The 20,456-nt window shown below is 40.5% G+C and overlaps 1 protein-coding gene and 1 long non-coding RNA gene across 5 annotated transcripts in view; one reads left to right on the forward strand and one right to left on the reverse strand.

The window, feature by feature from the left end:
- IL17REL (interleukin 17 receptor E like) overlaps window positions 1–2,901 on the forward strand; it is a 40,916-nt gene extending 38,015 nt beyond the window's left edge. For 2 of the 3 annotated variants that reach the window (XM_057378922.1, XM_057378915.1), the window contains exons 16-17: window positions 1,284–1,338; window positions 1,955–2,901. In XM_057378922.1, the coding sequence (XP_057234905.1) occupies window positions 1,284–1,338; window positions 1,955–1,982 (83 nt within the window). In that variant the 3' untranslated portion in view covers window positions 1,983–2,901. Of the gene's footprint in view, window positions 1–1,283; window positions 1,339–1,954 lie in introns of those variants that run through there. The other variant, XM_057378930.1, reaches the window with a different exon arrangement.
- Window positions 2,902–9,064: 6,163 nt separating this feature from the next.
- LOC130581052 (uncharacterized) lies at window positions 9,065–19,975 on the reverse strand. 2 transcript variants are annotated; one of them, XR_008966184.1, is made up of 3 exons: window positions 19,935–19,975; window positions 18,138–18,273; window positions 9,065–10,714 (listed from the first exon to the last, which is right to left on the reverse strand). It is a non-coding gene; the product is annotated as an uncharacterized LOC130581052 (long non-coding RNA). The 2 variants fall into 2 exon arrangements; XR_008966186.1 differs by having other exon boundaries at window positions 18,117–18,273.
- Between the last annotated feature and the right edge of the window lie 481 nt (window positions 19,976–20,456).

A 20,456-nucleotide genomic window follows, 5' to 3' on the forward strand; every position in this document is an offset into this window, starting at 1 on the left:
TTTTTTTGTTTGTTTGTTTTGGGGGGTTTTGTTTGTTTGTGTGGGTGTTTTTTCTTCTGATCAAGAATTTGTGGAGATTCAGAAAAAATATGAGAAATTGTGCACTTATCAAGAATATCAGAACTGTAATATGTGATCACTGTATTTATTGTACATTAACATCATGCTTCATGGATTCTGACATAGTTTATGCTTTTGGGATAATGTGATCCACATGAGTTGGTGGATAAATCCACCTCTATGTGCAGACCAGTGTTCCCAAAACATCCCTCTAAGGAAGATGGTACAAGTCAGTGTCAGAACTGGGTTGTGGTGTCTCACTGCTGTAATTCCAACGTTCTTAATGACTCCTCGGTAGCCAAAGCTGCTTGTCAGTCGTAAGATTTTTAATGTACTAATAACAGCAATACTACTAAGGACTTTTGTATTCTTAAATGCTTATTTTTTATAACAAAGGTTGTCCTTAATCACTAGCCTTTTAAAATCAGAAAGTTTCCTAAAGGAGTCACCAAGGATGATAATTGTTAATGCTGTAATGCTATTGTATTTGGGCCTAACGTGTTAAGAAGAGCCATTCACATAAAGGTGAAGGSAATATTAAACTTGAGACTTGTCTGTCACCTGTGACAATATGGTTTATACAAATGTCAAAGCAAAGGACAAATAATGGCAAGTAATGGCRTAGAGAAATAATGAAAATATTTACTGTGTACAGCTTTGCAAAATAGAAATGTGCATGTTAAGTATAACAGTTAAAGATACCAAGCAGTTTAAGTGTATMCAAAAGATTCATGATGTTATTAAAAACAAGATTCCAGTCAGAGAAATATCTATTCTAAAAAAAATCAGTCTGTCTAACTATCAGAAAGGCTGCTCTTTACCCACGCTTCAAGAAGGGCTTTCAGGCATGTAGATTGTATTATTCTACAATGGATTGCATTCTTCTATAAGTAGCTGTGCTTTGGGAATTACAATGGCTTGGTCTTGTTTGCTCTACAAAGGATGGAAATAGGAAAATAATGTGGGGTTTATTTTTTAATTTGCATTTAATAGCACTGACTTGGAGGCAAAACTTCATGTTCTTTTTTAATTTTGTACTTCCTTTGACCATTTTTCTGGGTTCTGTTTAATATGCCAAGCATTTTGAGAYTATTATTTCACCTATTAAAATAAGAAACATGTATTTTGAATGAAACAATGACCCCAATCAGTTACTCCGAGAATAAATATGTGAATCATAATGGAAACAAAATGGAAATCTATATTTGAACTTGCTCCCTCAGGTTTTCATGGTCAGTCGCACAGTGATGGGAAGCCAGCAAAGGCCACGACACACAGGTATCCATCTAATGCACAGTTTAAAACATGGATGGAGTTTTTAACCTTGAAACCATATCACTGGCCTCTCTACAGAACATAAGCAATATCTGAATGAATTTTGTACATAGATGCAAGGAATATCATGTTCTTAACTSTCCCTTTCCCACTGAAGACATCCCTTGCTCGTATGCTCTCTCTCCTCTTGCTTTCTCTATTTGCAGTTTAGTCTGGAATCAGAGGTAGCTGCCTTGCTGCCAGTGAGGACAAAGGGAGACAAATAACCAGTGGAAGTGAGAGGCCTGTAAAGTAACAAGGCAACCTTCGASAGCCCTGGAACAAGCTCAGATTTGCTGAGCATGATATTCACATACTTAGCACCTGTCTACTGCTTCTCACTGATGTTAGCATACAGATCAGTTCCCTCTGTGCACTCTTTGATTAGACATGTCTGCTCAGCTGTTCCAGTGCTGCTTCTTTTTGCCACAGTCCTTGGCAAAACACGTATCCTAGGCTACAGACAAATCAGTTAGATTTATTATTTTACACCAGCTATACATGAATGTAACAAACTTTTTCACACTTTGGAGAAAATAACCCCACAACAATCTTCTTTTCTCTTCTGTTTTTCTCCTAGGATGAAGAGTGTGCAGTCCTTGCATTGAATTTAACAACATATTTTCAAGATCCTCAGTATCTTCTATTTTGGTGCAACTTGCAAGTCTTGCCTAACTGGTCATCTCTTATGATAGTAATTTCAAATTACTGTGAGATTATTCTCATGAGTGAAGAATTTAGCAAGTTCAGCCTATTCTAATATGATGAAGTCAGATTATGATTCCTTATTTCCCAATATTTCAAAAAAAATGTCTTAGATCACTTAGGAAATCAGGTCCACATTTCCCACATAAAGTAGTATTTAATATAAAACATGCTATAAACAAGTACTTTCATAGTACTTTTTGTACCTATAGAAAAAGTATTTCAGACTTCCTTGTTTGTAACCTTCATTTTTAAACCATAAACAAAAGTTTTTGAGAAATGAAGAAYGGAGGAAGTTTTCTCAGCTTTGTTACATTATTCTTCTTTGCAATTTCCTTTCTTKATTTTCTCATGACATTCTGATGATCTTACCATGACAGACCATATTCTTTAAGTATATCTAAAAACTGTTTTCTGTGTTTGCATTTGTGTTTCGCTTGGAGATAATTTTCCTATTTGTCTTAGGTGGTACATGTCTTTRGTTTGATAGCTATTTAAAACTGTGTTCTGGAAATCCAGTCTAGAAGGAAACAGTTTAATGGAAATAATTGGGATATTTTTTCCCCATTATATCAGTATTTATACTCAATTGTTCAGAATAATTTTACACACTGTACTGATTATCAAATATTTGGCCTTTATTTCACTGAACAGTCCTGTCAAACATCCTTCCTGTTGTGTAACATGGGAATAAAGTCAACTAAAAGATGATTAACAGCATATCCTGAAACCATGTGGAATTGATCATGTGAAATCAGGAATATGGGTGGGGAACAAGAGGGGGTCTGGAACAAGAAGTTGATCAATAAAAAATATTTTCCATCTGAATGTCTGGGGTTTTTTTTTATTTGTTTTGTTTTGTTTCAAGACATTCGGTGAGACATTTACAGAGTGTGGTGTAAGAGACMTACCCACTGTGTTAAAACAAGATTTTTTGAGGTACTCTGGAGAGGACAAGTTCTGCTTGACTCCTTTGACATAAAAGCTTTACTGTTTAGACTGCACATCAATTAGGTATATTGTCATTCAGTGCAGTTCCAAACGCAGAGGTGGCAAGGCAGCTTTCCTAAAGTACTTAGTTACTTTGCAAAGTTGAAGCTCTGACCTATCCAGACACCTGCTTTTCCACTAATACCTTCCAGTCTGCAGCCAGAAACAAGAAACTTGGCCATCCAGCTGAGGGACCATCATACTACTACTCTTTTCTTCCAGTGGAAAAGACTTTTCTGCAGGAAAGATTGAATTGTACAGAGGGATTTTTATTAAGATCAACTTTATGACTATGTTCCCAGACTGAACATGAATTAAAGTGATAGAGATGTGGCTAAGGCAAAACACCACCTCCAACAACAAGCTCATCTAAGGTCCTGAAGCAACAATAGCTGTACTAAGCTGGATGCTTTCAATGAGAAAGTCCTGTTTCAGCTGCATAGACACTGGATGTCTTGCAGTATATTATCTCTTGTTGGCTGAAGCACTGAAAACACCAAAGAGGATGGTATGGTGTGGCATGGTCCTGTTTTAACAGGAAAATTTGGATGGTGGACACAACAAACATGTCACTTAACCTGAAAGTAAAGTGTTCATTCAAAGATAGTAGTCTAGGCTCCTACGATGGCCACTGCAGTGACAGGTAGTTTCCAGGCATATTTCATTCTGCTTGGATATTTGTTTTAAAGGGAGCCTAGACAACTCATCCTAARTGCTTACCATTAAAACATTCCTGCTTATGGCAAATGTTTGCAAATAATCCTTAACAGTATTTCTATACTTTGGCTCAGGTCTGCCTGTTTGCATTTGTGTAGTTAGAAAGTTGCTGGTAGCTTTTCCCACTGACTCCCAAGCAGATCTGTATGAATCCTTTTCTAACATTCTGCTTCAGGCAAATGTTGTCTCTTCTGATAAAATTCCTGCTCCCCCTGAGACCAGCTCTTCCTAGTCCCTCAGATGGTGACTGGACTACCTGTAAAGAAATTGCTTTTAAATGTAATAGGCAATTTTATGGAATTCTGAAAAACTACAGCCAAGTGGGAGTGCCACATAAAGAATGTTCATTGTAACACAATTCATAACCACAATTCCCTATGTCTAATCTCACAGTTGTGAATTTTTGTGAGGGGTGCGTGCTCTTCATGTGTGTGAAGCATGAGACAAAGGGAGACAAAGAATGAACATTGCAAGAAACTTTCTCTTGCATATCTGCCCTGTGAATCACTGCTTGACAGCAACAATTTCTATGCCTGCCAGAAACAATATTGTTYAGTGCCCACTTAGTATTGTCATGAAGAAAACAGACATTGTCCTGCTCGAGGAAAGCATGCATCAGATCTGTAAGTCATCTGTAGTAATTAGTAGTATAACCCAGTCAAATATGAATTCCATTTTTTTTGTGGTTTTTTTTTTTTTTGTTTGCTTGGCATATGCACACTAATAAGTTTCATTTCCCAGAAGCACCAGAGCTTTCAATTCTTCTGCGTAAGTTCAGTGATTCATTTCCAGGTAAATGGAAAGCAAGTTTTGAGACTATGAGACATATGAAACAKCTTTTGAAATGTGGATAATTACAGGTTTAGTTCAGAGAGAACCAATCATATGCATGAGGAATCAAATCTCTTCCTCACTAGGCAAATTTTGATGGGCTTTGGATCAGAAGATTATAAGCTTCCATGCTTTTACTGTCATCCTTCCTAGTTCTTCTAAAGGCTTATATTATGTCCCCATTGATACAACTCCGGGCAAGATGCTGTTCTGATATTTTGTGGGGTCAGCTACCTTTTCATCATGTCCCGTAATAAAGATGCTTCTCCTTCAACCATGTTACATCTCACAATGAAACAAGCTGCTTCCCATTATGCCACCTCCAAATCATTCTGAGGGTTGATTATGAGGCTGGARCTAGAGGCACACATTCCCATTTTGCCATACAACAATGTATTTTCTGTCCTGTTCTTGGAGCCCAGATGGTTGACATCTGGGAAAACTGAGGATAAGGAGCTGGAAAAAGCAAGAAGTACTGCCTGGGGAAGGTATGAAATCACAGTTAAACCATTTCCTCTGTRAATCCCATCCTTCCTTATCTGTTGTAGAAACTCCAAACCTAATCTTGATGAGTTAGCCGGGAACAGAGCTTCTGAACCATTCTGAACTTCTGAAACTTTTCCACATTTCTATCCAGTCACCTTAGGCTTCCTTTACTTTGTGTAAGGACATATGAGAGTTTGTGCTGAGTTAAATTAAATGTTCATCTAGCTTGTACTGTCTTCAACAGCTATGTCTGCATTTCTTAAGAACTCAATGAATTAATTATTCTTCACTGTGGCCTCACCAGTGCCAAGTACAAGGGTAGAATGGTCCTGCTGGCCACATTATTCCTCATACAGGCCAGGATCCATTGACCTTGGCCACTTGGACACATTGCTGGCTCATGTTCAGTCAGCTGTCGACCAGTACCTCTGGGTCCCTTTCTGCCTGGCCACTGTTCAGTCACTCTGTCCCCAGCCTGTAGCCCTGCAGGGGGTTGTTGTGGCCAAAGTGCAGGATTTGGCACTTGGACTTATTAACTTCATTCATGCCCTCAATCTCATCCTCCTTTTTTTCTCTCTAGAGGCATCATTGTCTTCAGACAGACTGTTTATAGCACAGCTGGGGCCAAAAGTGAAAACTGTGGAATGTCATTGCACTTGCAATTAGCCATGCACTGCTCCAAAGGGAAGTGGTCCAAAGGGAAGTGCTCTGCAGTGAATGATACATCTCCCTGTAATAATCTCTTAATTTATGCAAAGTAGTGTTTGCTTTGGATTAGTCTTTCTCCTTCACCTTCTCAGCTGTGATTTTTATCAAGTATTTCTTAACAGCTCCATAAGTTTAGCATTTATTTGATTAATTGTGAAAAACTGAACACAGCTTTTAAACCATAAATGACTGGTAAGAAAAGAATAGACTATCCATTGGGCCTAGGCTCAAGCCTTGCTGAATTTGGGAGCCTGATGGGGAAATTTCAACCTGTGTTGAAATGTGCTTCCATAATTTCATGGTTTCTCTGAAACTACATCACAAAATTCTCCACACAATATCCAAGACACCTAGTTATTTGGTTGTTTGTTTTATTGTTAATTTATTTAATTTGTTTATTCATTCCTTGGCAATCTTGACAAATCTCTTTGATTTTCCAGACAGCCCATTTGGAAAACTTTCTGGATATTATTGCTCTGTGTTTTCAGAGCCCAACAAGTCTCCTCAGCAGCAATTCAGCTTCTTTTGYTCTTAAAAGTGGCAAACAGAAGAGGAAACAGAGGCCTTCCCTCTCTTGGTGCACTGGATTACCGAAGGCTATGATGTGATGGTTTGAAGGTTACCTTATCCAGTATCTTAGTAGGACTGAAGCCAGGTGATTGCCAGTGCCAACGTGTGTACGAGCTCTGGTACTGAGTTTTTATACTGCCCTGTCTCCACAGTTTGGGAATTGTGCAAATCACCTTCTGGGTCTGAGAAAAAAGAGGATGGGGAAGAGGGACTCCCACACACCTGGGCAATMATAAATGCAAAGTAGGGGCTTGAGATACAGTGAGGACAACAAACAAGGCTGGAAACTCCCTCTGGGGATGGGTGAGCCTGAACTTCAACGCAAACTTGTGACCAACACCCCAACACTGATTTGTCCCTGAGCTGCATTTGCCTGGGGCCTCAGTAACTCATGGGAAGGAGCAGGATTCCTTGGTCAGAGACCAATAACTGGCCCTAAAGCACATGRCTGTGCTGTGATATGTGCAAAGGCAGCCCTGCAGCTCTGGTCGAAGTGACTCTGCGACAAGTGGGRCGTGCAACATTGTGGCCGAATGTGCTAGAAAGAGACTTCAAAACTCCGTGTCTGAACCAGATTGTAGACTGAGAGAACAAACTGTGTGCCAGGAAAACATCGTGAAGCATTTATTTGGAAAAGACTATATTTAATGGGTAGATGCAATACTCTGCCTTCCTGTCCTGACATGCATTTCATAAAGCAAACACATGCACATACAATGATGGTTAACAGATGAGTACRGGGGCAGGTCCAGGTGTGGCTCTGTTTTGGCTGCTCCTCATTCCAGAGGAGAGCTGCTCATCCTGAGGTGGAAGGATTACTCTTGCGGTGACTTCCTTGCTGCTTCACAGGAAAAGAAGTGTTGCTCATAAAAGAAAATGAAAGCCAATTACAGATTAATCCATTATATTCGATTGTTTCATGATATTTGCGACTGAGAATGATTTTGCTCATGAAAAGCAGTGGTGGCTTTGCCATGATGGCTGTGGGCATTCGTGGCACTTCCTATAGATGTAGCATTTCCAATTTCCCCAGTGTTACTCCATGTACAGCTTTCAGAGGAAAAATGGGCACAAGGCTGGGAATTGTCATAGAAGTTTTTGCAAAGTTTGAAATCCACAGTTCCCTACATTTTTTTTTTCTGACAAGGCAGCTAAGCAAYTTTTTCCCATCCCTTTTGTTTCTCATGTCTCTTCAGACAAGCAGTTTCCTTTTCATAATGCTTCTGTTTCAGCTTCAGGGCTCCAGCTACATTTTTTCTAACTGAACATTTAACCGCAGTCAAAACAGCAAGCATTGCCATTTTTTTACCTCATGAATCTCTAACTCCTGATACCTGACTAACTTGATTTATTAATATAGCAGCATCAGACCTTGCAGAAGGTCTTTMCACTTTTCAAAGGCAAGAATGGGAAGCAAATGCAAGTTTGCAATTTTTTTTTCCTACAAAATTCTCAATTCCACATAGACACAAAAGGAAAAAAAGAAGGTTAAAAGGATATATAGGAGAGGAATGTGCATTAGAGGAATGTGCAATGTATGACTAATGAGTACCTTTTGAAACAAAATACAAAAGATATATCTGCTGTCAAATTATCCCTTCTTATGAGGTAATTACTGAGGTATGGATTGCAGAGCCAARTCTTCAGGGACCACACATACACACAATGAGACATAGTTTCTCAGGAGAGGAAATTGCTTGATTCTGTAGACTGGCTTCTTAATACAGAGGTATTACTTATTAGTTTGTATTAGTATATCGCCCATTATTGTATAAAAAATTATCTCCATCTGTTCATAGCATCCTTGGATCCAGCCATACAGGCCAAAGATTGGCTTCCAGCTCTCCATTCTCTCTTGCCCTTCTCTTCTCTTGGTTTTCATTTAGTAAAGAAAAAAAAAAAAAAAAAAAAAAAAAAACCAAAAAAAAAAGCTTGTTTCAAAGATTTATCAATTTTCTTCTCTGTCCAGAATGTGATTCCTGTAATTTCTATAGCATCTAATTATNATAATATTGTTTTATTGCATTGTGATGATACACTCCGTTTACTATTCTATCTTCCCAGAGGTATTAAATTATTTATTTTGCCCAACGTCTTCCTTGGGCTGAAAAACTGGTTTCAGAAGTAGTTTTTGTGTTTTCTTCTTATCGTATCCACTTTACTTTAGTAATTGGTTATCTGCCTTACTTTAATAATTTGCATCCTCCAACAGTTAATGTGTGAAGACATGATCTGTCATTGGGTAGGAAAAGGGATATAGTATCAGTATTTGTCTTTCAGGCAAATTTTAATTTATTGACTTGTCAGAATTGCTTCACTATCAGGTAGGAATCAAAAACCTGAAATTAATCATCTTTTCTTATCTCTTTCATTRTATCTTTCCTCATTTATTTTTTCWAGACCTCCCTAAAAATTGTTCCAGTTCTGATGCATTTTTGTCTCCAGGATGAATTCATGGCAATCATTTCAATGGCAATCATTTCAATGTAAATTCTCATTCCAGAAWTTTCTTTTTGACTTTAGCTGATTGCAGAAGAGGAAGCTTTGGGRTGAATTCCAGGTGCTCTTTTAAGCAGATAATCTGAACAAGAGAATTATGCCAGAGAGCTCAGAGGGAAAATTCAATGCTGCGCCACGGTGGCTGTGCCATTGCAGAGAACAACTGGTTGCTGTGTTCAGGTAATTATGTTACTTTCTTGGCTCTGATGGCTGTATGCAATGTTGGGAGCTGAGCCTCGGTACAGAAATGGCAATAACCAAAGTTATCAGCTGACACACAACCCATTATAAAACTGGTTATCTTTTCCTGTTACAACACAGCTTCTTTTCATTTTCAGAGGATGGTAACTCAGGGAAGGGAAACCAGATAATTCTAAAAGCACAACCTGTTCCCAGTTCCCTATAAGGAAACTAGGCAAATATAATATAGACTGTAATCTGTGTAAATTTGTTCAAAGTTGGGAATTTCCACTTCACAAGCACTTCTTGGTGCAATAATAACCGATGCAATAATAATAAATGGTGAATTCTGTGAAGAATAAAACAGGAGCAAGTGTTTCCAGTAAGGCTGTTGTGATAAGACCCAGCCAGMCAGTGCTGGGAATCGCTGACAGAACTACAGAGCAACACAGAGTGACAAAGGGAGAAACAACTGCAACACAGCCAAYGCCATTACTGTCAATCATCGTTCATGAGGCTGTGTGAGGAAGTGTGACTTCCTCTTTGTTGGTTATGGGTTATTTCAGATGAGAAAACCCCTTGAAATTTGCATAGATAGCACTAAACAAATTCTGACCTTTGAGGTCTGGGATCTTTCTGGGCTCCCCAATGGACTGCACTGCTCAGGGTATGCTCATCTGAATGATCTTTAGTGGTTTGTTGTAGAACTGAACAAAAGTCATTGCTCCTATGGAGGGCAAAAGTCAGTTTGAGTCACTGCTTTTTTTTTGCCATGCTCACCATGTTCTCAGCCAGGTAGCAGCTGCTCAAAATTGCAAGATTAATGACATTAAATTAGAAAAACATCCAAATGTTAAAAACCTGTAGACTTTTTTTTTCTTAATGCGATCCCATGAAGGGAGCAAGACAAGGAAGCTCCAGAGGAGGTATATGGTGTACCTACTCCCTAGGTATTTGGAACATTTGTAAGGAGAGGAGGAGGCTATAAGTGTAGCATCATCTAGCCTGTACCCTGCTGTTGGAAACTGCCCCTTCCAGTCGGGTGCTTTCTGCAGAAGGTAGGTAGAAGGCTTTGCAGTGTTTCAGCCGATGGTTACTCACTCACATTTTACACTGTTGGGATTTAGAAACTGATATTTGGTGTTTGCCAAAAGATCACACATAGAGTTCCTGCTCTTAAGCTGCAGCAGTCAGGGGATATTGTAATAGCTCCATTTTCCACAGAGCTCCAGGTGTCTCAGGGATCTGGGCAACTGAGGACACTCATGATGAACACACTCCAAGCTGTCTGGTTTATCATCGCTCCTCTCCACTGGTGTTGAGGAAATGAACCACAATTTTCAGTAAGTATGTAAGTTGAGAGAGTGATTGATTACAGGCAAATCTGCTCCATTTGCTGTAGATGTTTGCCCTTTTGCAGGCCAGCTCCGACCGGATTTTTGGATGATGACATGCTGATCTGAATCATGGAAATACTTAGCAGGAWTTTATTGCTGATACGCAGTAAGCCACAGGAATGTAAGCAAGTCAAGGGTGATAAGATATGTCTACTTCCTCTTTCGGATGAACTTCTCAGCTTTCATGTGTAGGCTGAATTATGCAGTCCTAGGCATTAAAGTGTAGTTCCTTGGCTAATGTACTGTGTAATGATTTCCTAGAAAAAAATAATTACCTATGAATACATCATTCTGATTAGATCTATCTGAAATATCAGTGACAAATTTATGCTAAACARGAAAGGACAGTAACTTTTTCCAATGTTTTGAACCATTATAATGTTTATCACAGTTTAACAATTCAAATCCAGTATAGAATGGGGAAATTGGATTTTTCGCCTCTGTAAAACTCATTTAGGGTGTATTTTYTGATCAGTTGTTCTGGTCAAGAGTCCTCTGAGAAAAAACGATTGCTASTAGGTATTTTCATAAAGGACTGTGYCCCTTAATGTAATTTGTTAAATAGAGTTAAGTAGGAAAGAGTGYCTTGTAAGTTTCTTTTGTCAAGCAGGAGCAAACATAGCTAAGCAGCAGAAAAAACGTTACAATTTTTGTGCAGATACAGGCAGTGAAAAGTCCTCAGGGGACCGTGAAATAAAAATAGAGGATAAAACCATATTAAGAGAAGTTACCACRATATTAAGTACAACCTGCTGGTTTTGTGGTAAAGACAGAAGTGACACTGAAGCACGTGGGATTATAGTTCAGGAACAGGCTTGGGAATTGGAGTGTAGGTTCACCCCTGAACATTCCCTTCGGGCAACACCAGCCATGTGCTSTCCAAAAGCTTTTTAAGGGGTACCYTCAGGCAGCTGCTCGCTTTTTTGGCATGCTGTGTATGTGTGCTGTGTTCCTCTCTCTCTGTAGCTAATTCCAGTAAGGAGCTGCCTCCTGCAGCTGGCATCTTTTCACCAAATGGCATGGTTATTTATAGAAATTCTTTCCTTCTCCCTCAGAATATCTCCACTAATATCTCCACTTCCTTGTTTTCTTTTACTCCCTTCCTTTTCATGGACATGGTTTAGAGGTAACATGGCAGTCCTGAGTTAATGGTTGGATGTGGTGATTTTATACTTTTTTTCCCAGTCCTAATGATTTTACAGTTCTATGAAAAATGGCCAATTTTTTGCAAATTGACAAGACCAAAAATGTTTTTTTTTTTTTTAAAATGCAGGCTCAGAGGTGATAAAACTGTTACAGAGACACAGTGGAATTGCTGTTATGTTTGCCTGTATGTGGATTATGGGGATGAGGGAGAGGTGAAGGCAAGCTATTTGTCAGCATGCTTGTTACCTATAAAATATRATGAACAAGAATTGCAGCTTGCTCTTAGCCATATGCCTCTCATGTTTGATTTCCTATAGCTCATGGATGTTTCCATGCCAGCAGATCTACATCCTAATTAGATACTTCCTTTTCTTACTAGCTTTTTAAAAAGGCTTAGAAGCAATTCCTTTTCAGTAGTGTTGATAGTGTGACCTACAAGCTCACTTGGATGATTCCTTCTTTTATCTTACAATATTCTTGCAATCTCTCTTCTTCCTAGAAACCAAAGTACTTCTTTATTATGCAATTCTTAGCATGAACTTTCCCAAGCTGGTTTTTGCATGTATCGTCAGACCATCACACCTCCTGAAGCTTCTATTGGTTTATTTCTGGTGGTCGCTTTCTTCTCTACACCAACTGAAAAGGAGACCTTGAGAGTGTAATGACCATGGTCAACGCACGGCCAGTGGGTCCCTGGGGTGACCTTGCTGCACAGCAACTCATGGTTCTGCAGCCCTGTGGCTCTGTAGCTGGCAATCACATGGCTTTGCAGATGAGCACCACAGAAATGCCAGCAGGTAATGGATTTGTAATGAGGGACTATACATGGAACTAGGTCTTGAGACACCTGATGACAGGTGGGAGGCAGTGCCTGTGGTCACTGGCAGTGCCAGTGAGTGGAGCTGGGGGTAGGAGGGCTCAGAMCTGGATAAGGTTTTTGGGTGATGCATAAAAGAAGGTAATGAGCTGGTGTAGTGGGAATTTTTGAGGTACGCTGCAGGTGCAGCTATTGGATATTGAAGTGGTCTTGGGAAACAGAGACTTGCTCCTGGATGTGAACATCTACTTSTGCCTGGCCTGGCAGATAGAGGACCTGTCCCACCACCTCCAGCCCTCAGGAAAGTGGGCTAGGTATTGCTGTGCATGAAAAAAAAAATGCTCTTCATAGAACCACAGAATCATAAAATGGTTTGAGTTGGAAGGGACCCTAAAGGTCATCTAGTTCTGACCCTGCTGCCATGGACAGGAAAYATTTCACTAGACCAGGTAGCACAAGAGCTCCATCCATCTGGTCTTGAACACTTCCAGGGATAGAGCTTCTCTGAGCAACCTGTGCCAGTGCCTCACCACTCTCACAGTAAAGAATTTCTTTCCAATATCTAATTTCACCTCTTTCAGAGGCCATTCCCCCTTGTCCTGTCACTACATGCTCTTGCAAAAAGTCCCCCTCAATTGTTCTTGTAGGCTCCCTTCAGGTACTATAAGGACACAATTAGGTCACCCTGAAGCCTTCTCTTTTCTGGGTTGAACAACCTCAAATTCCTTCAGGCTTTCCTCATAGGAGAGGTGCTCCATCCCTCTAACCATCTTGGTGGCCTCCTTTGGGCTCTCTCCAAMAGGTTAGTATCTCTCCAGAGCTGGATGCAGCACTCCCTGTAGGGGCCATGCTGCTTTTGATGCAGCCCAGAATAGAGTTGGCTTTCTGGGCACAGAGTTGGCTTAATTGATATAAGATGCTATCACACAGATCTGAAATGATTTCACATTTATTACATTTTTTATTGCTATTGCCCTGAACCATAGTTCTCCGCCAGGAGCTCCCAATCAGTCTTTAAACATAAAAGCGTAAAAGAACCTACTATGATTCCTCAGGGTGTTTCCAGTATGACAAACCTGTATCTGCAAGACTTTGTACAGAATCTTCGTTATAGTAATTAATATTACTACAAAGACAATGAAAATAATGTGCTTGCWCAGAGCTGGAATTTAGCTGTGAAAAACCACTCCTTCTAACAGATTTATTGGTCCATAAAAATTACAGGCAYAAAACCAGCCTTCTTTTGGGTTTTTATGAAATCTATTAAAAAAAGCTAGCAATATAAAAATGTGTTATAATTTGAGGCATCCCTTAAGTTACCAAAAAGGACTGAACCAGGGCAAACCAACTCAAATTTAAACATACTGTCTACAGTGCTGCCATAAGATAAAATCATGCTTAGTGCCACAGCCTTATTTAATAGCTCATGACTGAAGATAAATTTTACGGTTCAGATAAGGCCTTTTGAAAATAGACATTTATGACTCTTTTATTAGAGAGGACTCTTCACTGGGCACCACTGTAGTAAAATCGTATCTCTGCGAAACAGATGACAGTGTCATTTTGACTTTTACCATGCAACAGAGTGCTGCTGCAAAGCCTGGCCACAAACTATACACAGAAATGCTCCAGTTTGGATCAGCAAATGTTTATGTTCTCCTTTGTGTGGAAACCACTTGGCCCTTTAAGGCCAGTTTTCCTAAAATTAAAAGTTACRTTTTGACATTGGAAAGTTTTGGCTTTAGAGAACCTGTGAGCTAAACATGGTTTGACTAGATTCCAGTTCTCCAATCCATGAGGATTTCCCAAAGCCAATGAGGGATCATTGTTAAACATTTTATTAGAATCTGAAGGTGCTACTGCTGCTAAATGGACAAGGGCAAGGGAAAGAGACTTTGTTCAGTCTGTTTAGCTGTAGCTTCACTGCATGTCTCTGGTTTCTCTCCTGTCTGCTTTAGCAAGGACAAAGCCCAGGCATTGAACTGGGAACAGTTCACTCTAGGCTCTTTTCCCCAAATCTATGGAGCTACCTGTCTCTCTTCCCCTCTACAGTCATTCCATTATACGTCAGCATGTTTTGCCCTCCACTCTTTGCTGCAGTGTATCTGTGGGCATGCAATACACACACTGCATCCTTCGCTATCAGAACACCTGATGGACTGCAAAACGCCTTTTACCTTATTTTGAACACTTTCACCTGAAAGCAGCAGTTCATGTAGTAGCAGCATCTTGGAGCCACCAAGGTGTGACTGAGGCACAAGGACATCTGCTCTGAAGGGAGCTAACCTTCAGTGGTGTGGCCCTGAGCCAGTCTACACTACTTGGAGACTTCTRTTCAGCAGTAGTGAGCTAAAAGCCAACTGCAAGCTAGCTAAACAGGGCCAGGGTATCGGCTTGATAAGTAACTTCTATCAGTCATATTCTTTGGAGTTTATTAACCCCATACCTGGGCCAGTTTTGCCACATGACATTTTAACCAGCACTGCCTCGGAAGATGGCCAGGAGTGTCTTGAGGGATAACACGAGGTCAGGGGCTGGTTGCAATACATGGCATAGTGAAGACCATGCTGTGGAAAGGATCTAGCTGTGCTGCAATAAGCAAGCCAGGCCATCCCATTCATTTGCACGGCCAGAAAACATACCCCAGTCATCCAGCTGTGGCCAGTATTTCATTATAATCAATATTATGGTTTGCTACAGCAAATGTGAAAGGAAAAGACAACAAAGCTGTTTAAATATGGTAGGTTCTCCTTGTTGTAATGTCCTTTTATAACCTGGTGACCTAATTGGCTGAATTCAGTATGATTTCAGTGCTGTTAAACAGAGCCCAGTTTCAATCCCAAGTGGAGTTCCAACATTTCAATATTGTTTTTATTACACATGAAGAAAAAACCTGATCATGAAGTTCTCCAGAAAACAAGATATTCATACAAAAGTTTAATTAAAAACCTTAAAGTTTTMCCACTGTTTTAAAAATCTAAATGAAATGTTATCACAGACCAAAATAAAAAAAAAAAAATCTACTTTGGTTTACTGAAGTGAGCCCAAATGTTTCATTTTGAGGTCATCACCTAGCATCATGCACCTAGCATAATGAAGTAGTGTGACTATGCAGAGTGATCAAAAGAAAACATGTATTCACAATGAAAAACGTAGGGATTGAGAAGCCTCTAATCTAGTAGCTGGGACAACAATTTTGCTGATGATGGGTTTCATCTGACCTGCTGTAGACATCTACTGCTGAGCTGGTTGTCTGCTTTCTTATTAGAGTCACTGGAAGGAAACAGGCACTGTTTGRAAAGTGAACAAGGTTCAGTTTCTGAATGTAACTTAACTGCACAGACTGCGCTAATGATCTAATACTAGGTAATTTTAAAGAGTAGAAATAGGCCTTTTGGAGTGAAATCCTTTGCCAATATTAACTTCAGAGTGAGACAGAAAAGGACCCAGAGGCAGGCACAAAACATATTTAACTTGCATTTTATATTTTCTCATACTTGGGTAAATTTCTGCCAGGTATTTTACTGCCCATATTGCCCAAGACACAGATATTCATTGCAAACTCCTCCAGCACTGGGGTCTGAAGTAGCCCAGCAAGCCTGTGAATGATCTCTCTAGCACATCTCACGATAATCAATGTCAGTTATGACAATGAAGTGAAAACCATTAAGAGGTTTTCTGAATGCCAGGAAGTAATGAAGCTTTTGGACTCATGCATATGGCATCAGATCACTCTGTGCTGCAGTTATTAGAACAGTCTGGTAGATTACTTAATCAGGCACATCTTTAAACACCATAAGTGAACAGTCATAAATTCTGGACAAGCATTTTCTTTGAGCTTACTGTAGGTTGACTTGTTTTTAGGACTCACCAAGAAGAAATGTGAATCTTTTCATTTCTTAAGACCTCAGAGTTAGGAGTATMTTGCCAGTGTCTGCTGGGCAGTGGATGAATTGCTGTAAACTTGCCCTCAGCTCCTGATTGCTACAGCTCTTTAGAAGATTGCATCTGTGAGGGTAAACCCAACCCAAACTTTCTTTACTCTGTTCTGTTGTCCCAGAACAGAGGTGGGAGGAAAAGCATYCCACGACCCCTCAGCCTAAAGCTAGGTGGTCACTGTGATAAATGAAAATTCCTTTCCTACTAATCTTTACTACTTTAATTACCATCAGCACAACCTTGATGGGCAGACCTACCCAGCTTTATAAAGAGCTTTTTATATCTGAAAGACATTATCYAATACTGTTTGACATATTGCAACTCTTCAGCTGTCTGGAAATATAAAAAGCACTGAAGCAACCTAAACTTCATCATGCTATGATAGCAAATCCTGACTACCTGGACAAAATACTTCTGAAAAATCTACTCTGTTGAATGTGAATGGAGAATCTTGGATAACCTAAAAACATTCAGCTATGTTCTTCTCCAGAGCTAGCGATTAGCATATAGGAATAAGGGCATAAAAATCTATGTATCCCATGTTTTGACTTTTGGATTATACATTTTGGGTTTGTTTGTGAGTGCTGCTATTGGCCATGATGGAGGCAGAGGGTATGCCAAGCTTCARTGCTAATCTCCAACTATTTAGAAATTCTCCAAAATGATTTTAGGTTGCATAAAAATCTCTTACAAGATGGTCAAGATGGACTTAGTTGTTAATCTAAGACTATTTTCTGCAYTTTTAATGGACCATTTTCTGTTGATATTACCATATTTACTTTTTTCATATGCAACAGAACATCAGAGATCTCAACACTGTCAGTGAAAAAAAGACATTTGAGAAAGAAAACCTGAATCTCTGACAACGCTTTGATTTACAGCAGCTTCTGAATTTAATAGYTGGAAAAGCACTCCTGTACTTACTTTCTTCTTCACTTCTGCATTTGATGGGTTTGGTGTTGCCCACAACAGAAAATCCCTCAAAGGGCTTCCCTTTTGAGATGTTTTCTTAATGTAACTTCTGTTACAGTAGCTGGAGTTTTTCAGACTGTGCTGCCTACTCTTAACTGCCTTGTTTTTCTCAGCAAGGGAACTGCTATGTTACAGGCATGGGGTGCCTTTTGTGCCCCCATCATGCAGCATGAACCCCCACACATGCATGACCACTGTGAGTTGATAAAGACAGGCATAAACAATTAAATATTCAAACTTTTGTCYCAAATATACACAGCAAAGAGGCCAGGTATGAGTGCCACGCATATGCCAAGAGCTTTTGCCCTGTTTCACACGCAGCTAAAATGATTTCTCACTTCTAAATCTGTTTTCCTCTTACAATCTCATTGCTGTCTTGCAGCCCAGTGTGATGGCAGCCCTGGTATCGTCACTCATGTAACTTCTCTGCCAGGGACTGACTGGCAGAAAGGCATGATTCGGTYACTGGGCCAAGYTCAGGCCCTGGGGTCCCTAAYAAATAAGCACAGGCACACATTGTTYTGCACTYCCATACAGAACGGTTGGAAAATTGAATTAAATTGGGTAAATTAAGCCAAAGTCTCTAGGCTTTGAAGAAAAGGTTTTTCCTCAATCATTAGCAATGCACAGTACAAATGGGTGTAAAAAAAAGGGAATAAGAGAGGAGAGAAACAAACTACGTCATGAATATCCCCAAAGGCAAATTACCACCCCAGAACATACCAGTGCCAGGATAAATCCAAGTATTTCCCCTCTCCGGGTGGAAGCAGAACASAGTGACTCACCTCAGACAACCACAACATCACCTTGTTTACTTGGTGTGCTCTTGAAGTGTATTTTGCAGGCCATGTCTGAAAATGAGGACCTGGATTTTCTTGAACAACTCTTTGAAATTCTTYTTCTCTAAGCCAGTTGCTAGTGAATAACTAAAGCCATCCTCACCTGTAATACAACACCCGAATGTCACTTTATCAAATTGTTGATATTTTATGACAAAAAACTTAAAAAAAATTAATGCAACAAGAAGAGCAAAAAGATACATTTGATGCATGACACAGCTTCCCAATTCAACTTTTTCTACTGCAAATGACAAAAGATAACCCCCTTCATAGGAGCTATTGACCAATAATTTTTCCATGGTAAAGGCTTTGTAATATTCTGTTCTAATATTCTAATAGTCTGTCCAATACAGAGTGGGCCATCTTTGCTAGGCTTCCAGGAACTRGGGATTAACTTCAACTGTGGCAGTCTTCAAGTCATGTACAGGAATTTTAGTGCTAGTGGAACTCCCTTTTAAAGGTTTTAGTTTATGTGGTGCCTAGAAATTACCTGTCTGACCTCATAACCAACCCAGCAAGGATGTAAACTTGTGAGTTCCTCCTTGGCATTTCAGTTTCTTTCTGTACCTTCCTGCATAGGGGAGGTTTTGAAATGTCTTATGCACCACAAGGTGCCCATATGGTTTGGAAATCCCTGATCAGAGCCAGTCTGAGCTGCTCCCCCACTTCTCCCAGCTTCTCACACATATCCCAAGGCTCTGCTCAGAACAGCTATTTTTGGCTCTTTCTGAAAGTTRTGTTGTTTATTCCAAGAAGCCCTCTGAAGAATTTACACATCGGAGCCCATGTTGCCAACAATATGGAAATTATAACTGCAATACAAAGGACAGTTAATAAAACCAAGACATGATCCTAATGAAATAAATGCTAATTTGTGTCCACTCTAGGAAGCGGGAGATCTTTACATGTGTGAAGTTATTAGAAAAAAAATTCTTGCTGCTCAAAACGGTGGTATAATTATTTTAATAGGTTAATAACTTGGTGAAGACAAATTCAGATGATGTCAATGAAATTTATCTTTTGTAAGCAGATGCAGAAACTGCACAGTGTTTCTGCAACTTGTCCATTAACTGCATGCATGCTCCTGCAGCAGCTGAAATACCACGGATTGCTTGTAACAGAACCATTGTTCTAGCTCTATTTGTGGAAATTTGTTGAGATTGCAAATGAGAATAAGTATCACAAGCTGGGCATAGTTATTTTCTGACAATGCAAGGCACATTTCMGGATTGATATCTTCCCAGACTTGCTGTGAAATTAAGGCTGTGGTAAAGTAGTACAATGAGAAGCATTGTATTACTCACATCACACATTTCAGTGCGATGTGAAAGGGTGTGAATCACTGCAGAAGTATGGTACTAGTGTTTGGTGTTGGACAGGAAGGTGGGCTGGATTCAGAATTCTGGCCTGTGCTTTGCCCATTACTTAGTTTATGATCTAGAATGGGACACTCAATTCTTCTACTTATTAGCTCGTGCASAAATGACACCAAATAGTTATTCACTTCTTGCTGGTACACCAATGAATTAAAAAAAAACCAGCAAACCTCTTATGCAAATAATGATTAACGCAGTTTTCCGACCCAGGATGTTCCTGAGGATCATGCTTTGGGTGTAATGCCCTTTCCCGAGTCAGCCGGGTCCCCAGACCCACCCCCGCGCCTCCAAACACAGAACTCCTTGTGCTGAAACGCACAAAATTGGTGCGGAGTTTCGTCCCTGACACGACCCTCGACTCATTACGGCATTTCGATTTGCTTCGTACCATCTGGTAATGGTGTGAAATGGCACTCCTGGGATTCCAGCCGTTCTTGCCTAGGAAAAGGAACAGCCGGTCCCGGTACCGAGAAGGCTCTCTGCCCTGCCCGCCTTCCCGCGACAGCCGCCGCTTTCTGTGGAAAGAATGCAGCTCTGGCTGTCAACGCAGCTCAGCGCAGCAACGCAAACTCCTTTCCGCAGTGACCCCCCGTTATGGAGACCGTCCCAGCCGGGAAAGGGCTCGTTCGCGGGCGCTGTGCCGTGACCACTGCCGGGAGACGCCTCCGCTCCACCCCGGCCCGGCCGAGCCGCGGCCTTCGCGCCCCCCCTGCCGGCAGCGCCTCAGCGAGCCCGCCGGGTGGGGGGGGGGCCGGCCTGGCCTGCAGCCGGGCATGGCGGCTTCGAGCATGGGCTAGCCGAGACCACTGCAGAGAAGGTGCTCCCGAGTCTCTCGGGGTTCATCAGGCAATGACGTTTGCTAGGGRTTGTTAAATAAAGCTGAGCTGTATAACAGTAGCAGCGTTCCCTG

The sequence above is a fragment of the Malurus melanocephalus genome, unplaced genomic scaffold, assembly GCF_030028575.1.
Source record: "Malurus melanocephalus ecotype Western Australia unplaced genomic scaffold, MMel_1.1 scaffold_11, whole genome shotgun sequence".
Lineage (NCBI taxonomy): Eukaryota > Metazoa > Chordata > Aves > Passeriformes > Maluridae > Malurus > Malurus melanocephalus.